Here is a 20704-nt window from a genome sequence, read left to right on the forward strand (position 1 = left end):
ATTATTTCCGAATAATTTTAAATAAGTGTATTTGAAAATAGGTCTTTCTCATTGGGTCAAGGAGTTGTCCAAATCAAACCAAACTCGGTATGGAGTATCCCCTGTATATAAAAAGTCTCAAACAATAAGAATTTTTACTATAGCTTTCATAGAAAAGAAGTTTGTTTTTCGTACGGAAATTTGCGATTATTTCGAATAAATAATTTTAAAAATAGGTCTTTTTCGTCGGGTCAAGGAGTTGTCCAAATCAAACCAAACTCGGTATCGAGTTTTCCATGGGTACCTAGATTGTAAAACGAAAAGAATTTTTGGTATTGGTTGCCTAGGAAAAAAGTTAGTATTTCATACGGAAATTTGCGATTATTTCCGAATAATTTTAAATAAGTATAATTGAAAATAGGTCTTTTTCATCGGGTCAAGGAGTTGTCCAAATCGAACCAAACTCGGTATCAAGTATCCCATGGGTAACTAGATTGTAAAACAAAAAGAATTTTTGGGATAGCTTGCCTAGGAAAAAAGTTAGTTTTTCGTACGGAAATTTGCGAATTTCGCAAATAACGAATTTTAAAAATAGGTCTTTTTCGTCGGGTCAAGGAGTTGTTCAAAGCGAACAAAATTGATATCCCAGACTACCAGTAGTATGTAGGTTGTAGTGCAAAAAGAATTTTTGGTATAGCTTGCCTAGGAAAAAATTTAGTATTTCATACGGAAATTTGCGATTATTTCCGAATAATTTTAAATAAGTATAATTGAAAATAGGTCTTTTTCATCGGGTCAAGGAGTTGTCCAAATCAAACCAAACCCGGTATGCAGTATCCACTTTGTATACAGAGTCTCAAAAAAAAGAATTTTTACTATAGCTTGCATAGAAAAGAAGTTAGTTTTTCGTACGGAAATTTGCGATTAATTCGATTAATTAATTTTAAAAATAGGTCTTTTTCGTCGGGTCAAGGAGTTGTTCAAAGCGAACCAAATTGATATCCCAGACTACCAGTAGTATGTAGAATGTAGTGCAAAAAGAATTTTTGGTATAGCATGCCTAGGAAAAAAGTTAGTATTTCATACGGAAATTTGCTATTATTTCAAATAATTAATTTTTAAAAATAGTATTTTTCATATGGTCAAGGAGCTGTCCAAATCGAACCAAACTCGGTATCGAGTTTTCCATGGGTAACTAGATTGTAAAACAAAAAGAATTTTTGGTATAGCTTGCCTAGGAAAAAATTTATTTTTTCATACGGAAATTTGCGAATTTCGCAAATAACGAATTTAAAAATGGGTCTTTGTCATCGGGTCAAGGAGTTGTTCAAAGCGAACCAAAGTGATATCCCAGACTACCAGTAGTTTGTAGGTTGTAGTTCAAAAAGAATGGATCATCTAACTGCCCTACAAAAAAGTAGATAGCTCACACGGAAATTTCGACTTTTTCGCTGACTTTATTTTGAAAAAAAATTGTTAAATTTTATCGGGTCAAGGAGTCTTCCAAATCGAACCAAACTCGGTATCGAAAATTCAATGGGTACTTAGATTGTAAAACAAAAAGAATTTTTGGCGTAGCTGGCCTAGGAAAAAAATTTAGTTTTTCATACGGAAATTTGCGAATTTCGCAAATAACGAATTTTAAAAATAGGTCTTTTTCGTCGGGTCAAGGAGTTGTTCAAAGCGAACCAAATTGATATCCCAGACTACCAGTAGTATGTAGGTTGTAGTGAAAGAAGTATTTTTGGTATAGCTGGCCTAGGAAAAAAGTTAGTATTTCATACGTAAATTTGCTAATAATTCAAATAAGTAATTTAAAAAATTGGTCTTTTTTATTAGGTCTTAGAGTTGCCCAAATCGAACCAATTTTGGTATGGAGTATCCCCTGAGTACCTAGAGTCTAAAACAAAAAGAATTTTTGGTATAGGTTGCCTAGGACAAAATTTAGTTTTTCATACGGAAATTTGCGAAAGGAAAAAAGTCTATTTTAGTCTTACTATTATTCTAAGGTGAGTGTCTCGGGCCCGCATGAGGTGCACCAACCCCCTGCCCCGTTGAGACGCCGGTTAGTCGGTTTCGCCCGCTGGGATTTTTGTGCACCTCATGTTGGGGACGTAGTTGGCGTGCGGTCGATTTTTCTCTGCGGTCTGTTTCATAAAATCATCTTCGGTCGGATTGTAAATTTGCGAATTTCGCAAATAACGAATTTTAAAAATAGGTCTTTTTCGTCGGGTCAAGGAGTTGTTCAAAGCCAACCAAATTGATATCCCAGACTACCATTAGTATGTAGGTTGTAGTGCAAAAAGAATGGTTCGCCTTACTGCCCTAAAAAAAAGTAGATGTCTCACACGGAAGTTTCGACTTTTTCGCTGACTTTATTTTAAAAATTAGTTAAATTTTATCGGGTCAAGGAGTTGTCCAACTCTAACCAAACTCGGTATTGAGTATCCCATGGGTAACTAGAATGGAAAACAAAAAGAATTTTTTGTATAGCTTGACTAGGAAAAAAGTTATCATCTCATACGGAAATTTGCTATTATTTCCGAATAATTTTAAATAAGTATATTTGACAATGGGTCTTTTTCATCGGGTCAAGGAGTTGTCCAAATCTAACCAAGCTCGGTATCGAGTATCCCATGGGTAACTAGATTGTAAAACAAAAGGAATTTTTGGCATAGCTTGCCTAGGAAAAAAAGTTAGTTTTTCATTCGGAAATTTGCGAATTTCGCAAATAACGAATTTTAAAAATAGGTCTTTTTCATCGGGTCAAGGAGCTGTTCAAAGCAAACCAAAATTGATATCCCAGATTACCAGTAGTATGTAGGTTGTAGTGCAAAAAGAATTTTTGGTATAGCTTGCCTAGGAAAAAAGTTAGTTTTTCATACGGAAATTTGCTTTTATTTCAAATATTTAATTTTGAAATATAGTATTTTTGATCGGGTCAAGGAGTTGTCCAAATCGAACCAAACTCGATATCGAGTATCCCATGGGTAACTAGATTGGAAAACAAAAAGAATTTTTTGTATAGCTTGCCTAGGAAAAAAGTTATCATCTCATACGGAAATTTGCTATTAATTCCGAATAATTTTAAATAATTATATTTGAAAATGGGTATTTTTCATCGGGTCAAGGAGTTGTCCAAATCTAACCAAACTCGGTATCGAGTATCCCATGAGTAACTAGATTGTAAAAAAAAAGGAAATTTTGGCATAGCTTGCCTAGGAAAAAATTTAGTTTATCATTCGGAAATTTGCGAATTTCGCAAATAAAGAATTTTAAAAATAGGTCTTTTTCATCGAGTCAAGGAGTTGTTCAAAGCGAACCAAAATTGATATCCCAGATTACCAGTAGTATGTATGCATTTCTATGTATCTATTGGATGATTTATGTATAGTGTTTAAATTTCTGCTGTTAAATCCAATTTAATTTGCATTATTTTGTTTGGAGATGGAGTTTGAGCCCGGTTTTTTACCGAATGCTCTGCTCGAAATCTCCTATAGTTGTTTGTTTGTAATTCCGCCGTAGCCGGTCCCCAGCCCGGTTGAGAGAAGGAGGAGGGAAACACACCCAGAACATACTGGAAAATCTCAAAAATTTGTTCGTTAGTTCAACTGTAGATTTTTCAGACTGTATTTAACCTATTTCAGCTTTCAAAATTTATTGGTAATTTTCAGCTGTAAAGAGGAAGATTTTCCCGGAAATTAACGGGGAAAAGAGTGTAAAGAGTGTAAATAGTGGAGTAAGAGTGTAATTATGAAAAGTGTAATTAGAAATAGAGAGTGGAAGAGTGTAAAAATAAAAAAAATACACTTTTATTCCAATTATAATGACCGGGGAATAGAGTGTAAAGAGTGTAAAAATAAAAAAAATACCCCCCTATTTCTCTGCCTAATTAGCGGTGTAAGAGTGTAATTATAAAGAGTGTAATTTTAAAATTAAGAGTGGAAGAGTGTAAAAATAATTTAAAGGTGGAATATAAGAGTGTAAAAATAATGTAAAGGTGGAATATAAAGAGTGTAAAAGTAATTTAAAGGTGTAAAAGAAAAAGTGTAAAAGAAAATTGAAAGTGGAATTATTATTCGAATTTACACTCTTATTATTTAAAATTACACTCTTAAAATTACACTCTTACACCGTTAATTGAGCGGAGAAATAGGGGGGTAATTTTTTTATTTTTACACTCTTTACACTCTTTTCCCCGTTATTTTCCGGGGAAATCCTCCCCCCGGAACGTGAGCGTTTCGTGGCGTAATGATGCTAATTTTGATCGTCGATAGAGTTGACCTTCTGATCGTGGGTGATGATGTCCTTCTTTTGCTCTCAATTTCTTGAAATCGGAGTTTCTTGTAAACTTTGGGAGCCATTTATGCCTGAGCTTTTGTCATTTTGATTAACTGTGGAAAATAATGCCATTTAATATCTCTCTCTGATGTTGACATTGTGTATATTGGAGTTTGATTTTAAGTTTATGCCCGCAAGCAGTATGCGACAAGTTTCTTATCACTTAACTGCTTAAGCTGCAAATGTCGACAAAAGCTAAACAGAATTGTCCAAATAGTCCAAATATTGCTAGTTATTTGTCATTATAATAGACCGCTCTGATCAGACCATTTGGGTCGCACACCGATGGCGTGGTGCGACCCAAATCACATGGTCTGGGAAATGCTTGAGTCGCACGATGGTCTGGACAATGGTCGCACTACGGTCTGATCAGAGGGCAAAGGATGGAAAATGGTCTGGACAATGGTCGCACTAAGGTCTGATCAGAGGGCAAAGTCGCACTATGGTCTGATCATAGGTCGCACGAAAGTCTTGACAATGGTCGCACTACGGTATGATCAGAGGGCAAAGTCGCACTATGGTCTGATCATAGGTCGCACGAAAGTCTGGACAATGGTCGCACTACGGTCTGATCAGAGGGCAAAGTCGCACTATGGTCTGATCATAAGTCGCACGAAAGTCTGAAAATGGTCACACTACGGTCTAATCAGAGGGCAAAGTCGCACTATGATCTGATCATAGGTCGCGCGAAATTCTGGACAATGGTCGCACTACGGTCTGATCAGAGGACGTTTCAATATAGCTGAAATGGGTTAAATACTGTCGGAAAAATTCTACAGTTGAACTAACGAACAACTTTTTGAGATTTTCCAGTATGTTTTGGGTGTGTTCACCTCCTCCTTCTCTCAACCGGGCTGGGGACCGGCTACGGCGGAGTTACAAACAAACAACTATAGGAGATTTTGAGCAGAGCTTTAGGTAAAAAACTTAAACTCTTTCTCCAAACAAAACAAAGCATAATAAATCGCTAAATGACTATAAATAATAAAAGATAATAATAAATGACTATAAAACAATATTTCGAATAATTTTAATTAAGTAATTTTAAAAATAGGTCTTTTTCATCGGATCAAGGAGTTGACCAAATCGAACCAAACTGGGTATGGAGTATACCACGGGTACCTAGAGTGTAAAACAAAAAGAATTTTGGCTATAGCTTGTCTAGGAAAAAAGTTAGATTTTCATACGGGAATTTGCGAATTTCGCGATTAGAGAGTTTTAAAAATAGGTCTTTTTCATGGGGTCAAGGAGTTGACCAAATCGAACCAAACTGGGTATGGAGTATACCACAGGTACCTAGAGTTTAAAACAAAAAGAATTTTGGCTATAGCTTGTCTAGGAACAACTCCTTAACCCGATAAAATTTCTATACTTTTGAAAATAGAATGAGCGAATAAGTCGATTTTTCCGATTGAAATATGAACTTTTTTTCTAGGAACTTTAGGGCAACCATTCTTTTTGCATTACAACCAAAATAGTACTGGTAGTCTGGGATATCAATTTGGTTTGATTTGGACAACTCCTTGACCCGATGAAAAAGACCTATCTTTAAAATTCGTTATTTGCGAAATTCGCAAATTTCCGTATGAGAACCTAACTTTTTTGCTAGGCAAGCTGTAGTGAAAAATCCTGTTGTTTTAACCTCTAATCACAATAGTGATACTCTATACCGAGTTGAGTTGAAAATAGAATAAGCGAATAAGTCGATTTTTCGGATTGAAATTTGAACTTTTTTCTAGGAAAGTTAGGCCGACCATTCTTTTTGTATTACAATTTAAATGTTACTGGTAATCTGGGATATCAATTTGGTTCACTTTGAACAACTCCTTGATTCGATAAAATTTCTATATTTTTGAAAATAGAATAAGCGAATAAGTCGAAAACTCCGATTGAAATACGAACTTTTTTTCTAGGAAAGTTAGGCGGATCATCCTTTTTGTATTACAATTTAAATGTTACTGGTAATCTGGGATATCAATTTGGTTCACTTTGAACAACTCCTTTATTCGATAAAATTTCTATATTTTTGAAAATAGAATAAGCGATTAAGTCGATTTTTCCGATTGAAAAATGAACTTTTTTCTAGGAAAGTTAGGCCGACCGTTCTTTTTGTATTACAATTTAAATGTTACTGGTAATCTGGGATATCAATTTGGTTCACTTTGAACAACTCATTGATTCGATAAAATTTCTATATTTTTGAAAATAGAATAAGCGATTAAGTCGATTTTTCCGATTGAAATATGAACTTTCTTCTAGGAGAGTTAGGCCGACCATTCTTTTTGTATTACAACCTAAATGTTACTGGTGGTCTTGGTTATCAATTTGGTTCACTTTAAACAACTCCTTGATTCGAAAAAATTTCTGTATTTTTGAAAATAGAATAAGCGAATAAGTCGAAAATTCCGATTGAATTACGAACTTTTTTTCTAGGAAAGTTAGGAGGACTATTCTTTTTGCATTACAACCTAAATATTACTGCTAGTCCGGGATATCAATTTGGTTCGATTTGAACAACTCCTTGACCCGACGAAAAAGACCTATCTTTAAAATTTGTTATTTGTGAAATTCGCAAATTTCCGTATGAAAACCTAACTTTTTTGCTAGGCAAGCTATAGTAAAAAATTCTGTTGTTTTACCTTCTAATCATAATAGTGATACTCTATACCAAGTTTGGTTTGATTTCAACAACTCCTTGACCCGATAAAATTTCTATATTTTTGAAAATAGAATAAGCGAATAAGTCGATTTTTCCGGTTGAAATATGAACTTTTTTTAAAAAAAGTTAGGCCGACCATTCTTTTTGTATTACAACCTAAATGTTACTGGTAGTCTGGGATATCAATTTGGTTCCCTTTGAACAACTCCTTGATTCGATAAAATTTCTATATTTTTGAAAAAGGAATAAGCAAATAAGTCGAAAATTCCGATTGAAATACGAACTTTTTTTCTAGGAAAGTTAGGCGGACCATCCTTTTTGCATTAAAACCTAAATAGTACTGGTAGTCTGGGATATCAATTTGGCTCACTTTAAACAACTCCTTGATTCGATAAAATTTCTATATTTTTGAAAATAGAATAAGCGAATAAGTCGAAAATTCCGATTGAATTACGAACTTTTTTTCTAGGAAAGTTAGGCCAACCATTCTTTTTGTATTACAACCTAAATGTTACTAGTAGTCTGGGATATTAATTTGGTTCACTTTAAACAACTCCTTGATTCGATAAAATTTCTATATTTTTGAAAATAGAATCAGCGAATAAGTCGAAAATTCCGATTGATTTACGAACTTTTTTCTAGGAAAGTTAGGAGGACTATTCTTTTTGCATTACAACCTAAATATTACTGGTAGTCCGGGATATCAATTTGGTTTGATTTGAACAACTCCTTGAGCCGACGAAAAGACCTATCTTTAAAATTCGTTAATTGTGAAATTCGCAAATTTCCGTATGAAAACCTAACTTTTTTGCTAGTCAAGCTATAGTGAAAAATTCTGTTGTTTTACCCTCTAATCATAATAGTGATACTCTATACCGAGTTTGGTTTGATTTGAACAACTCCTTGACCCGATAAAATTTCTATACTTTTGAAAATAGAATAAGCGAATAAGTCGATTTTTCCGATTGAAATATGAACTTTTTTTTAAAAAAAGTTAGGCCGACCATTCTTTTTGTATTACAACCTAAATGTTACTGGTAGTCTGGGATATCAATTTGGTTCACTTTGAACAACTCCTTGATTCGATAAAATTTCTATATTTTTGAAAAAAGAATAAGCGAATAAGTCGAAAATTCCGATTGAAATACGAACTTTTTTTCTAGGAAAGTTAGGCGGACCATCCTTTTCGCATTAAAACCTAAATAGTACTGGTAGTCTGGGATATCATTTTGGCTATAGCTTGTCTAGGAACAACTCCTTTACCCGATAAAATTTCTATATTTTTGAAAATAGAATAAGCGAATAAGTCGATTTTTCCGATTGAAATATGAACTTTTTTTCTAGGAAAGTTAGGAGGACTATTCTTTTTGCATTACAACCTAAATATTACTGGTAGTCCGGGATATCAATTTGGTTTGATTTGAACAACTCCTTGACCCGACGAAAAAGACCTATCTTTAAAATTCGTTAATTGTGAAATTCGCAAATTTCCGTATGAAAACCTAACTTTTTTGCTAGTCAAGCTATAGTGAAAAATTCTGTTGTTTTACCCTCTAATCATAATAGTGATACTCTATACTGAGTTTGGTTTGATTTGAACAACTCCTTGACCCGATAAAATTTCTATACTTTTGAAAATAGAATAAGCGAATAAGTCGATTTTTCCGATTGAAATATGAACTTTTTTAAAAAAATGTTAGGCCGACCATTCTTTTTGTATTACAACCTAAATGTTACTGGTAGTCTGGGATATCAATTTGGTTCACTTTGAACAACTACTTGATTCGATAAAATTTCTATATTTTTGAAAAAGAATAAGCGAATAAGTCGAAAATTCCGATTGAAATACGAACTTTTTTCTAGGAAGGTTAGGCGGACCATCCTTTTTGCATTAAAACCTAAATAGTACTGGTAGTCTGGGATATCATTTTGGCTATAGCTTGTCTAGGGACAACTCCTTGACCCGATAAAATTTCTATATTTTTGAAAATAGAATAAGCGAAAAAGTCGATTTTTCCGATTGAAATATGAACTTTTCTTCTAGGAAAGTTAGGAGGACTATTCTTTTTGCATTACAACCTAAATATTACTGGTAGTCCGGGATATCAATTTGGTTTGATTTGAACAACTCCTTGACCCGACGAAAAAGACCTATCTTTAAAATTCGTTAATTGTGAAATTCGCAAATTTCCGTATGAAAACCTAACTTTTTTGCTAGTCAAGCTATAGTGAAAAATTTTGTTGTTTTACCCTCTAATCATAATAGTGATACTCTATACCGAGTTTGGTTTGATTTGAACAACTCCTTGACCCGATAAAATTTCTATACTTTTGAAAATAGAATAAGCGAATAAGTCGATTTTTCCGATTGAAATATGAACTTTTTTAAAAAAAAGTTAGGCCGACCATTCTTTTTGTATTACAACCTAAATGTTACTGGTAGTCTGGGATATCAATTTGGTTCACTTTGAACAACTCCTTGATTCGATAAAATTTCTATACTTTTGAAAATAGAATAAGCGAATAAGTCGATTTTTCCGATTGAAATATGAACTTTTTTAAAAAATGTTAGGCCGACCATCCTTTTTGCATTAAAACCTAAATAGTACTGGTAGTCTGGGATATCATTTTGGCTATAGCTTGTCTAGGAACAACTCCTTGACCCGATAAAATTTCTATATTTTTGAAAATAGAATAAGCGAATAAGTCGATTTTTCCGATTGAAACATGAACTTTTTTTCCAGGAAAGTTAGGAGGACTATTCTTTTTGCATTACAACCTAAATATTACTGGTAGTCTGGGATATAAATTTGGTTCGATTTGAAAAAATCCTTGACCCGACGAAAAAGACCTATCTTTAAAATTCGTTATTTGCGAAATTCGCAAATTTCCGTATGAAAACCTAACTTTTTTGCTAGGCAAGCTATAGTAAAAAATTCTGTTGTTTTACCCTCTAGTCATAATAGTGATACTCTATACCGAGTTTGGTTTGATTTGAACAACTCCTTGACCCGATAAAATTTCTATATTTTTGAAAATAGAATAAGCGATTAAGTCGATTTTTCCGATTGAAATATGAACTTTCTTCTAGGAGAGTTAGGCCGACCATTCTTTTTGTATTACAACCTAAATGTTACTGGTAGTCTTGGATATCAATTTGGTTCACTTTAAACAACTCTTTGATTCGAAAAAATTTCTGTATTTTTGAAAATAGAATAAGCGAATAAGTCGAAAATTCCGATTGAATTACGAACTTTTTTTCTAGGAAAGTTAGGAGGACTATTCTTTTTGCATTACAACCTAAATATTACTGGTAGTCCGGGATATCAATTTGGTTCGATTTGAACAACTCATTGACCCGACGAAAAAGACCTATCTTTAAAATTCGTTATTTGTGAAATTCGCAATTTTCCGTATGAAAAACTAACTTTTTTGCTAGGCAAGCTATAGTGAAAAATTCTGTTGTGTTAGCCTCTAATCATAATAGTGATACTCTATACCGAGTTTGGTTTGATTTGAACAACTCCTTGACCCGATAAAATTTCTATACTTTTGAAAATAGAATAAGCGAATAAGTCGATTTTTCCGATTGAAATATGAACTTTTTTCTAGGAAAGTTAGGAGGACTATTCTTTTTGCATTACAACCTAAATGTTACTGGTAGTCTTGGATATCAATTTGGTTCACTTTAAACAACTCTTTGATTCGAAAAAATTTCTGTATTTTTGAAAATAGAATAAGCGAATAAGTCGAAAATTCCGATTGAATTACGAACTTTTTTTCTAGGAAAGTTAGGAGGACTATTCTTTTTGCATTACAACCTAAATATTACTGGTAGTCCGGGATATCAGTTTGGTTCGATTTGAACAACTCATTGACCCGACGAAAAAGACCTATCTTTAAAATTCGTTATTTGTGAAATTCGCAATTTTCCGTATGAAAAACTAACTTTTTTGCTAGGCAAGCTATAGTGAAAAATTCTGTTGTGTTAGCCTCTAATCATAATAGTGATACTCTATACCGAGTTTGGTTTGATTTGAACAACTCCTTGACCCGATAAAATTTCTATACTTTTGAAAATAGAATAAGCGAATAAGTCGATTTTTCCGATTGAAATATGAACTTTTTTTCTAGGAAAGTTAGGAGGACTATTCTTTTTGCATTACAACTTAAATATTACTGGTAGTCCGGGATATCAATTTGGTTTGATTTGAACAACTCCTTGACCCGACGAAAAAGACCTATCTTTAAAATTCGTTAATTGTGAAATTCGCAAATTTCCGTATGAAAACCTAACTTTTTTGCTAGGCAAGCTATAGTGAAAAATTCTGTTGTTTTACCCTCTAGTCATAATAGTGATACTCTATACCGAGTTTGGTTTGATTTGAACAACTCCTTGACCCGATAAAATTTCCATACTTTTGAAAATAGAATCAGCGAATAAGTCGATTTTTCCGATTGAAATATGAACTTTTTTTAAAAAAAGTTAGGCCGACCATTCTTTTTGTATTACAACCTAAATGTTACTGGTAGTCTGGGATATCAATTTGGTTCACTTTGAACAACTCCTTGATTCGATAAAATTTCTATATTTTTGAAAAAAGAATAAGCGAATAAGTCGAAAATTCAGATTGAAATACGAACTTTTCTCTAGGAAAGTTAGGCGGACCATCCTTTTTGCATTAAAACCTAAATAGTACTGGTAGTCTGGGATATCATTTTGGCTATAGCTTGTCTAGGAAAAACTCCTTGACCCGATAACATTTCTATACTTTTGAAAATAGAGTAAGCGAATAAGTCAATTTTTCCGATTGAAATATGAACTTTTTTCTAGGAAAGTTAGGCCGACCATTCTTTTTGTATTACAACCTAAATGTTACTGGTAGTCTGGGATATCAATTTGGTTCACTTTAAACACCTCCTTGATTCGATAAAATTTCATTATTTTTGAAAATAGAATAAGCGAATAAGTCGAAAATTCCCATTGGAATACGAACTTTTTTTCTAGGAAAGTTAGGAGGACTATGCTTTTTGCATTACAACCTAAATAGTACTGGTAGTCTGGGATATCAATTTGGTTCGATTTGAACAACTCCTTGACCCGACGAAAAAGACCTATCTTTAAAATTCGTTATTTGCGAAATTCGCAAATTTCCGTATGAAAACCTAACTTTTTTGCTAGGCAAGCTATTGTGAAAAATCCTGTTGTTTTACCCTCTAATCACAACAGTGATACTCCATACCGAGTTTGGTTTGATTTGAACAACTCCTTGACCCGAGAAAATTTCTATACTATTGAAAATAGAATAAGCGAATAAGTCAATTTTTCCGATTGAACTATGAACTTTTTTCTAGGAAAGTTAGACCGACCATTCTTTTTGCATTACAACCTAAATAGTACTGGTAGTCTGAGATATCAATTTGGTTTGATTTGGACAACTCCTTGACCCGATGAAAAAGACCTATATTTAAAATTCGTTATTTGCGAAATTCGCAAAAATCCGTATGAAAACCAAACTTTTTTGCTAGGCAAGCTATAATAAAAAAAATCCAGTTGTATTACCCTCTAATCACAATAGTGATACTCTATACCGAGCTTGGTTTGATTTGAACAACTCCTTGACCCGATAAAATTTCTGTACTTTTGAAAATAGAATAAGCGAATAAGTCGTTTTTTCCGATTGAAATATGAACTTTTTTCTAGGAAAGTTAGGCCGACCATTCTTTTTGTATTACAACTTAAATGTTACTGGTAGTCTGGGATATCAATTTGGTTCACTTTGAACAACTCCTTGATTCGATAAAATTTCTATATTTTTGAAAATAGAATAAGCGAATAAGTCGAAAATTCCCATTGGAATACGAACTTTTTTTCTAGGAAAGTTAGGAGGACTATGCTTTTTGCATTACAACCTAAATAGTACTGGTAGTCTGGGATATCAATTTGGTTTGATTTGAACAACTCCTTGACCCGACGAAAAAGACCTATCTTTAAAATTCGTTATTTGCGAAATTCGCAAATTTCCGTATGAAAACCTAACTTTTTTGCTAGGCAAGCTATAGTGAAAAATCCTGTTGTTTTACCCTCTAATCACAACAGTGATACTCCATACCGAGTTTGGTTTGATTTGAACAACTCCTTGACCCGATAAAATTTCTATACTATTGAAAATAGAATAAGCGATAAGTCAATTTTTCCGATTGAAATATGAACTTTTTTCTAGGAAAGTTAGACCGACCATTCCTTTTTGCATTACAACCTAAATAGTACTGGTAGTCTGGGATATCAATTTGGTTTGATTTGGACAGCTCCTTGACCCGATGAAAAAGACCTATATTTAAAATTCGTTATTTGCGAAATTCGCAAATTTCCGTATGAAAACCAAACTTTTTTGCTAGGCAAGCTATAATAAAAAAAATCCAGTTGTTTTACCCTCTAATCACAATAGTGATACTCTATGCCGAGTTTGGTTTGATTTGAACAACTCCTTGACCCGATAAAATTTCTGTACTTTTGAAAATAGAATAAGCGAATAAGTCGATTTTTCCGATTGAAATATGAACTTTTTTCCAGGAAAGTTAGGCCGACCATTCTTTTTGTATTACAACTTAAATGTTACTGGTAGTCTGGGACATCAATTTGGTTCACTTTGAACAACTCCTTGATTCCATAAAATTTCTATATTTTTGAAAATAGAATAAGCGAATAGGTCGAAAAATCCGATTGAAATACGAACTTTTTTTCTAGGAAAGTTAGGCGGACCATCTTTTTTGCATTAAAACCTAAATAGTCCTGGTAGTCTGGGATATCAATTTGGTTCACTTTGAACAAATCCTTGATCCGATGAAAAATACTATATTTTAAAATTAAATATTCGAAATAATCGCAAATTTCCGTATGAAAAACTAACTTTTTTCCTAGGCAAGCTATAACAAAAATTCTTTTTCTTTTACAATCTAGTTACCCATGGGATACTCGATACCGAGTCTGGTTCACTTTGGACAACTCTAAGACCTATTCAAAAAGACCTATTTTTAAAAATTATTTAAATTAATCGAATTAATCGCAAATTTCCGTTTGAAAAGATAACTTTTTTTCCTAGGCAAGCTATACCAAAAATTCTTTTTGTCTTACAATCTAGTTACCCATGGGATACTCGATACCGAATTTGGTTCACTTTGGACAACTCTAAGACCTAATCAAAAAGATCTATTTTTAAAAATTATTTAAATTAATCGAATTAATCGCAAATTTCCGTATGAAAAGCTAACTTTTTTCCTAGGCAAGCTATACCAAAAATTCTTTTTGTTTTACAAAATAGTTACCCATGGGATACTCGATAGCGAGTTTGGTTCGATGTGGACAACTCCTTGACCCGATGAAAAATGCTATATTTAAAAATTAATTATTTGAAATAATCGCAAATTTCCGTATGAAAAGCTAACTTTTTTCCTAGGCAAGCTATAGCAAAAATTTTTTTCGTTTTACAATCTAGTTACCCATGGGATACTCGATACCGAGTATGGTTCATTTGGTCAACTCTAAGACCTAATCAAAAAGACCTATTTTTGAATTTAAATATTCGAAATAATCGCAAATTTCCGTATGAAAAACTAACTTTCTTCCTAGACAAGCTATAGCAAAAAATCTTTTTGTTTTACACTTTAGGTACCCATGGGATACTCCATACCCAGTTCGGTTCGATTTGAACAACTCCTTGACTCAATGAAAAAGTCCTATTTTTAAAATTCGCTAATCGTGAAATTCGCAAATTTCCGTTTTTGTTTTACATTTCCGTTTTTGGGTTTTTCCTATTACATACCCAAAGATATTGGCCAGACCAAACGGACTTTGGCCACCCTTGGCCAGACCATACAGACTTTGACCACCATTGGCCAGACTGAACAGATTTTCTCGAGACCATTGGCCAGACCGAACAGAGCCATGGCCAGACCGTTGTCCAGACCTAGGGCCAGACCGGACAGACCCTGAACAGACCTACGAGAGCCCGAAAAATCGACCGCACGCCAACTACGTCCCCAACATGAGGTGCACAAAATCCCAGCGGTGGGGAAACCGACTAACCGGCGTCTCAACGGGGCAGGGGGGGGTGCACCTCATGCGGGCCCGAGGCCCTTACCTTAGAATAATAGTAAGACTGAACTTTCTTTCCTAGGCACACTATAGCAAAAAATCTTGGCAATTTAGACTTTAAATACACAGGGGATACTCTATACCGAGTTTGGTTCGATTTTGTCAACTCCTTGAGCCGATGAAAGACCTATTTGGAAATTAAATATCCGAAATAATCGCAAATTTCCGTATGAAAAACTAACTTTTTTCCTAGGCAAGCTATACCAAAAATTCTTTTTTTTTTACAATCTAGATACCCATGGAATACTCCATATCGAGTTTGGTTAGATTTGGACAACTCCTTGACCCAATAAAAACTCTATATTTTTGAATGAAGAATAATCGATTAAGTCGATATTTCCGATTAAAATCCGAACTTTTTTCCTAGACAAGCGATAGCAAAAACTCTTTTTGATTGACACTCTAGGTACCCATGGTATACTCCATACCGGGTTTGGTTCACTTAGGACAACTCTATGATCTAATCAAAAAGACCTATTTTAAAAAATTATTTAAAATTAATTATTCGAATTAATCCCAAATTTCCGTATGAAAAGCTAAATTTTCCTAGCCGAGCTATAGCAAAAATTCTTTTTGTACTACACTCTGCCTACACTTGGGAAGCTCTATACCGAGTTTAGTTTGCTTTGGAGAACTCAATCAAATAAACGAAATAAACGCAAATTTCGTATGAATTATCAACTTTTTTACTAGTCAAGCTATAGCAAAAATTCTTGGCATTTCAGACTCTACATACAAAGGGGATAATCCAAACTAATAAAATTCTTGGCATTGGCAGAATTCCAAGAAGTAAAATGGTTACAAAAATAAACTGAAATAAGGTAAAACACGTAGAACAATTATGATATCAAAACAAACACATTTCAATTATGCTCATAATGTCGCAATAAACACAACAAATACACAGTTTCCTTGAAAGCAAGATAAAACAATTTAGTTTGAACAGACGCGAGCGGTACCTTTACTGTAACATCGGAATCTTTTACAGCAAAACCAAAAGGAACATGCACTTCATAATCAGTTTTGACTATTTTAATTTTCTTAAGAATCTCAAATTTTCGCAATAGACAACATTGCACACTGTCTTCGAAAAAAAATCTGATTTCGCCGACAACAATTTCTTTATCAATTTTTGCTGCAATATACTTGTCCATCCCAGAACCACGACCATAGTATTCTTTAGCCTATGCACAAGAAGACAACAAAAAGCGCTGGAGATATCGACAAGATAATTTAGCACCAGGGTTTTCGATGCCGAACTTTAGCGTCTCTGAGCTCTCAACAAAACCTTTAACATTGTCGAAGGCTTTATGCTGCTGGAAATTATTTAAAGTTCCAGCAAAGCAATCATTTTCAACTTTCATTTTGGCAACAAACTTTGATCTTATAAATCTGTCGACCATCAATTGACATTGATTTACTGTTCCGGTCAAAGGAGCTATGAGCATCCTGTTAGCTGATTCAAACATGAACGCTGATGTTGTGAAGAGTGGTCCCATATACTTATTTTGCCATGCTAAGTGTCTCAGCAACTGAAAATTAATTGAGTCCAGTCTTTCTGATTTTTCACCCACACTCAGGCAGAATTCATTCAGTAATCGTATGCAGAATTCAACATTCGCTGACGACTCATACAATTCTCGAACCGAAAACACTAATTTTTTGATATCAACCTCATCCGTTCTTTGTTCCTCACCAAACAGAAACGGTGGCAAAATGATAGGAGCTAAATATAACAAGACAGTTTTCACTTCTTTTGCTTTCCAGGACGACAACACATCAAAAGAACGAACTGTATTCTTTAGCTCTTTGGGTAACTTGAGTCCCGTCAGAAATTCATTCAGCTCAAGCTTGTGTTCAGTCCTCATCTTATCATAAAAAAAAGCAAAATTGTCCTTTCCAACTCCTAGAAACAGCTCATGCATAGGATCGACAGGATCGATATGCATAGGATCGAGGTAAGTGGCTGACCTGGGATGACGTCAAAAACTTTGCTGCGTCCCTTTACACCCTGAGTCCGAGCCTCACAGTCCGCTTTCCTTCCTTTTTCTAGCCTAATTTTCTCAATACTTCCATCACAGAGTGCCTGAAGATTGAACTTATGTGATTCAGCAGATCTCATCGTAAATGCCTCATAATGTGGATTGTGATGTGCCCCACCAATATGAACTCCCCGCTGAGTGCACAAGGTACAACCGTAATACCCATTGCATTGTTTCATTTTCAGTACTTTAGCTTTTCCAATTAGGTCACAAACAAAAAGTATCGGTTGCAGTCTAGCTACTATGTCATTGCCACTACTTGTATTTGACAATATCGCTACCGGACAATTGCCTTTCGATATGTTCAAAGAAAGAATCAAAATCAGGAATACTTTGACCAACAAACAAAGCCGCAAGAACTATGTTTTCAAAAGCTTGTCTTATCTTTGGTGGAAGATCTGCAACAGCAATAAAAAGGGGCCAAGCGGAAGTTGCGGGTGACTTGCAAACATTGGCACCATCGGTGTTTAAAATTAGTCTAACTGACAGCTGGTTATTGGAATTTTGCAATTTCGGCATGATAATATCGTTCAATTCTAGTTTGGTTTCAGCGTACAAGATTATTTCATCTAAAGAATTTTCTACCTACAATTTGTTTTTTTGACTCGTATATTGCGTAAAACTGAGACAACTTCGTTTTGACTGTCCAAGGAGAGATACTCTGACCTCCGAACAAAATTTGGTCTCTTTTAAGAAGGTCGGCCAGCAGGGAATCAGGTGCATTATGCTCAGCAGCTATTGCAAGAAGAGAAGATGCAAGATTATTCAGTGATACTTCTTCGACTTCTTTCAGACGCCTACCACTATAATTCGAGCAAAGTACAGTGTCGGTTCCTTCTTGGCTAAATTGAGTATCCGATTCGTCACTGCAAACTTTTCTGCGATAAGGACTGAGCGGGCGCGAAGCTAGAGAGACACTACTGCAAGCATCATCCGAGAACAAAAACTCGTCCAATGAAACATTGGAAACCGATTGGTCGTCCGAGGGAAGAAGAACAGGGTTCTCAAGCTCGATAGAGCTTTCTACTGATGTAACACTTATTGCGTTTGATCCCTCATCATAAAAATTGAGAAGATTTGACAAAGGACCCTTCGGCATATCGACAGATGTAATTGTTATTCGAGGCTTCATTTTTCTAAGTCGCTTCGCCTCAAGAACTGGCAAGGGAATTTCAACAGGTTCTTCTTCAATACTTTCACCATGACACCACAAAGACAGTCAACGTTATTCTCTCCAAAGAAGTGCTCATTATAAAAGCAAAGCAGTTCTTCTCCATCATGAATTTCCTTGAGAGCTCGTAATCGAACGCATTCACGCCCTTTATACCCTCTGCCCATGTAGAAATCGCAGTTAGCTTTGCAAGAGTGATTCGCCCAGCGCGCAACACCAACTAGCAACTTCTCACCGTCCATCAGAGACCATTCATCAACTTCACGGCCTTTAGGTTTTTTTGTCAGAAGTCCAACTGTAGCATCAATTTCTCCTGGTTTAATAGTCTTTCCACTTCTATTCACTAATTTATATCCACCAAAACTGTCTGGTTCTAAGCGAAAACCGGCACTATGAGCTTCGGAATAAATGTTGGTCATGTCGGTAAACAGCTTCTGAAGAAAACGATCTTGTCCCAACTGCACTAAAAATCTCTGTTCCCAAAGAGGTGTTGTCATAGCGTGCGGTTCTCGGCCTCCGGATTCAATAAACTTAATGGAAACAAACCACTCAACCTGGCAAAACTTTTCAAACGTATCCACCAGAACTGAAAACAAAAGCCGGAGCTCAATGAACGTTTCTGCGAATTTTTCAAAAAAAAAGACTAAACACAAAGCAAAAGAAAGCTTAACTCAATTTTCAGGTTTCTAACTTTCAGAAACTCGGAGAAAATTTAATTATGGCAAACATCATTAATTATAATCAATTTAAACAACTTATGACTAATCATCCCATCAATCAGAGGCGAATACCGCATCTAAAGATAAAAACAATGTTTCTGCAACAATAGATAAATAACTATAAATAACTTCAAATCTTCTGCACAATAGTAACTCCAAGCACAAACTCCAATAACTTGAAAAACAGCACTGGCAAGTTTCATGATAAATCTGTCTGTCTGCATTTCAAATGCAGAATAAAAAACACAATGAGAGTTTCAATGCTGCTAACAAAATCATTGTGTATTCTCGGGCGTTGTAACCGCGTCGGCTCCTTGACTTCTGCTCAAAACGTTTCGCCTCTCGAGTCCCGCCTGATTTGCAGCTCTTTTTGCTTTTTTGAAAGCAAGACAAGGGGTCAAGGGGTACTTCTGTCGAACGACCTCTGAAAAAAAAGAGTATTGCAAAAATCCTCCCTGGTCAAAAGCAAAAAACAAACATCTAATGGTAGAACAGTGCTTGAGGAACTTCATATCATGAATCAACCTTAGAGCTTTTTGATGTGTAATTAATTTCACCAATTGGTTGACTTTCATTAAAGCTCTTTTATAAACCTGAACAACTAAAACAGACAAGTACCCTTGAAGACTGCAGTTGCGTCCTTATCAGCCTCCTTCCGCACTGGCGAGTTTTCGCTTTCAATCATTTCATTTACAAGTCAATTTTCTCCAAATAGACATTTCCTCAGATTCCGCCCAAGCACTGATGGGTAAGAGTTTGCCTGCAGCTCCTCCATTAGATTTTTCCCCTCAAAAAGTAAATCTGAAGGTGGATAGCTCTTCTTCAGTTCAGGGTCTTCGTCGACAATTTGAAAACCAGATTTTTGCAGAATTGTAAATTCTTTAAGCTCGCCAACCTAGAAAAATAGCTTTTAAAAAAAGAAATAATCGTTAAGGAAAACTAGGTGATATTTACTAAATCATCAAAAAAGCAGATTTCTGCAGAATTGCAACTTTTTGAAGCTCGCCAACATAGAAAAATAGCTTTCAAAAAAAGAAAAATTATCGTTAGGGAAAACTAGGTGATATTTACCAAATCATCAAACTCTCTCATCATCTTTTGCCTGTTCTTGTAAGCTTTCCTCTTAGCTTCTTCGACAACTTCTTTAGCACGCTTCATTCTTTTTGCATGCCCTTCCACAAAGTCCGCAAAATCGTTGCAAATGTTGCATTCATCCTGCAAAAAAAAACAAATCAAATTACTTCGTTGCTCATTGTAAACCAGGGATAACCAATTACATTAAAAGCTATTTCTGCAGGAAAATTATTTACCTCGTCAAACTCGTCATCAACTCCTACTTCGTCTGCTGATGACTGCAATAAAGCCGGTTGGTGCGAACTCGTTCCTTGCGGCTCTCTGCTCAACACTGGTGGGTTTTCAGAAATTCCAGTGCCACCAATTGCCGAATTACCCAAATATACCGTCTGACTAGAGATGCCCGAACGCGACTGACTCTGCGCTGTATTTTCAGATTCGTTTTCAGAAGCTCTCTTGTCTTGCGTTCGCGATGACACAGGAGTAGAAATCTCACTAAAAACATCCACAAAAAACACAGGTTGCTCACCCCGATTCAAACGATTCGCAGTTATAGCTTTATGC

The 20704-nt window shown here is 34.9% G+C and overlaps 1 protein-coding gene across 1 annotated transcript; it reads right to left on the reverse strand.

Annotated features, from left to right (window-relative positions):
• Positions 1 to 18304: 18304 nt before the first annotated feature.
• On the reverse strand, positions 18305 to 19751 carry LOC142352959 (histone-lysine N-methyltransferase KMT5B-like). The gene is made up of 2 exons (XM_075405118.1): positions 19685 to 19751; positions 18305 to 18933 (listed from the first exon to the last, which is right to left on the reverse strand). The coding sequence occupies exons 1-2, from the start codon at positions 19749 to 19751 to the stop codon at positions 18305 to 18307; spliced, it is 696 nt and encodes a 231-aa protein (XP_075261233.1).
• Positions 19752 to 20704: the final 953 nt, after the last annotated feature.

This window comes from Convolutriloba macropyga, chromosome 14, assembly GCF_964194025.1.
Source record: "Convolutriloba macropyga chromosome 14, txConMacr16.3, whole genome shotgun sequence".
Classification (NCBI taxonomy): domain Eukaryota; kingdom Metazoa; phylum Xenacoelomorpha; order Acoela; family Convolutidae; genus Convolutriloba; species Convolutriloba macropyga.

Coding starts and splice junctions, on each gene's coding strand:
- LOC142352959 (XM_075405118.1), bottom strand. CDS start 19,751: ATGATTGAAAGCGAAAACTCGCCAGTGCGGAAGGAGGCTGATAAGGAC. Junction 18,934..19,684: donor CGCAACTGCAGTCTTCAAGG/GTACTTGTCTGT, acceptor TTTTGTTTTCAG/TTCTGGTGGATACGTTTGAA.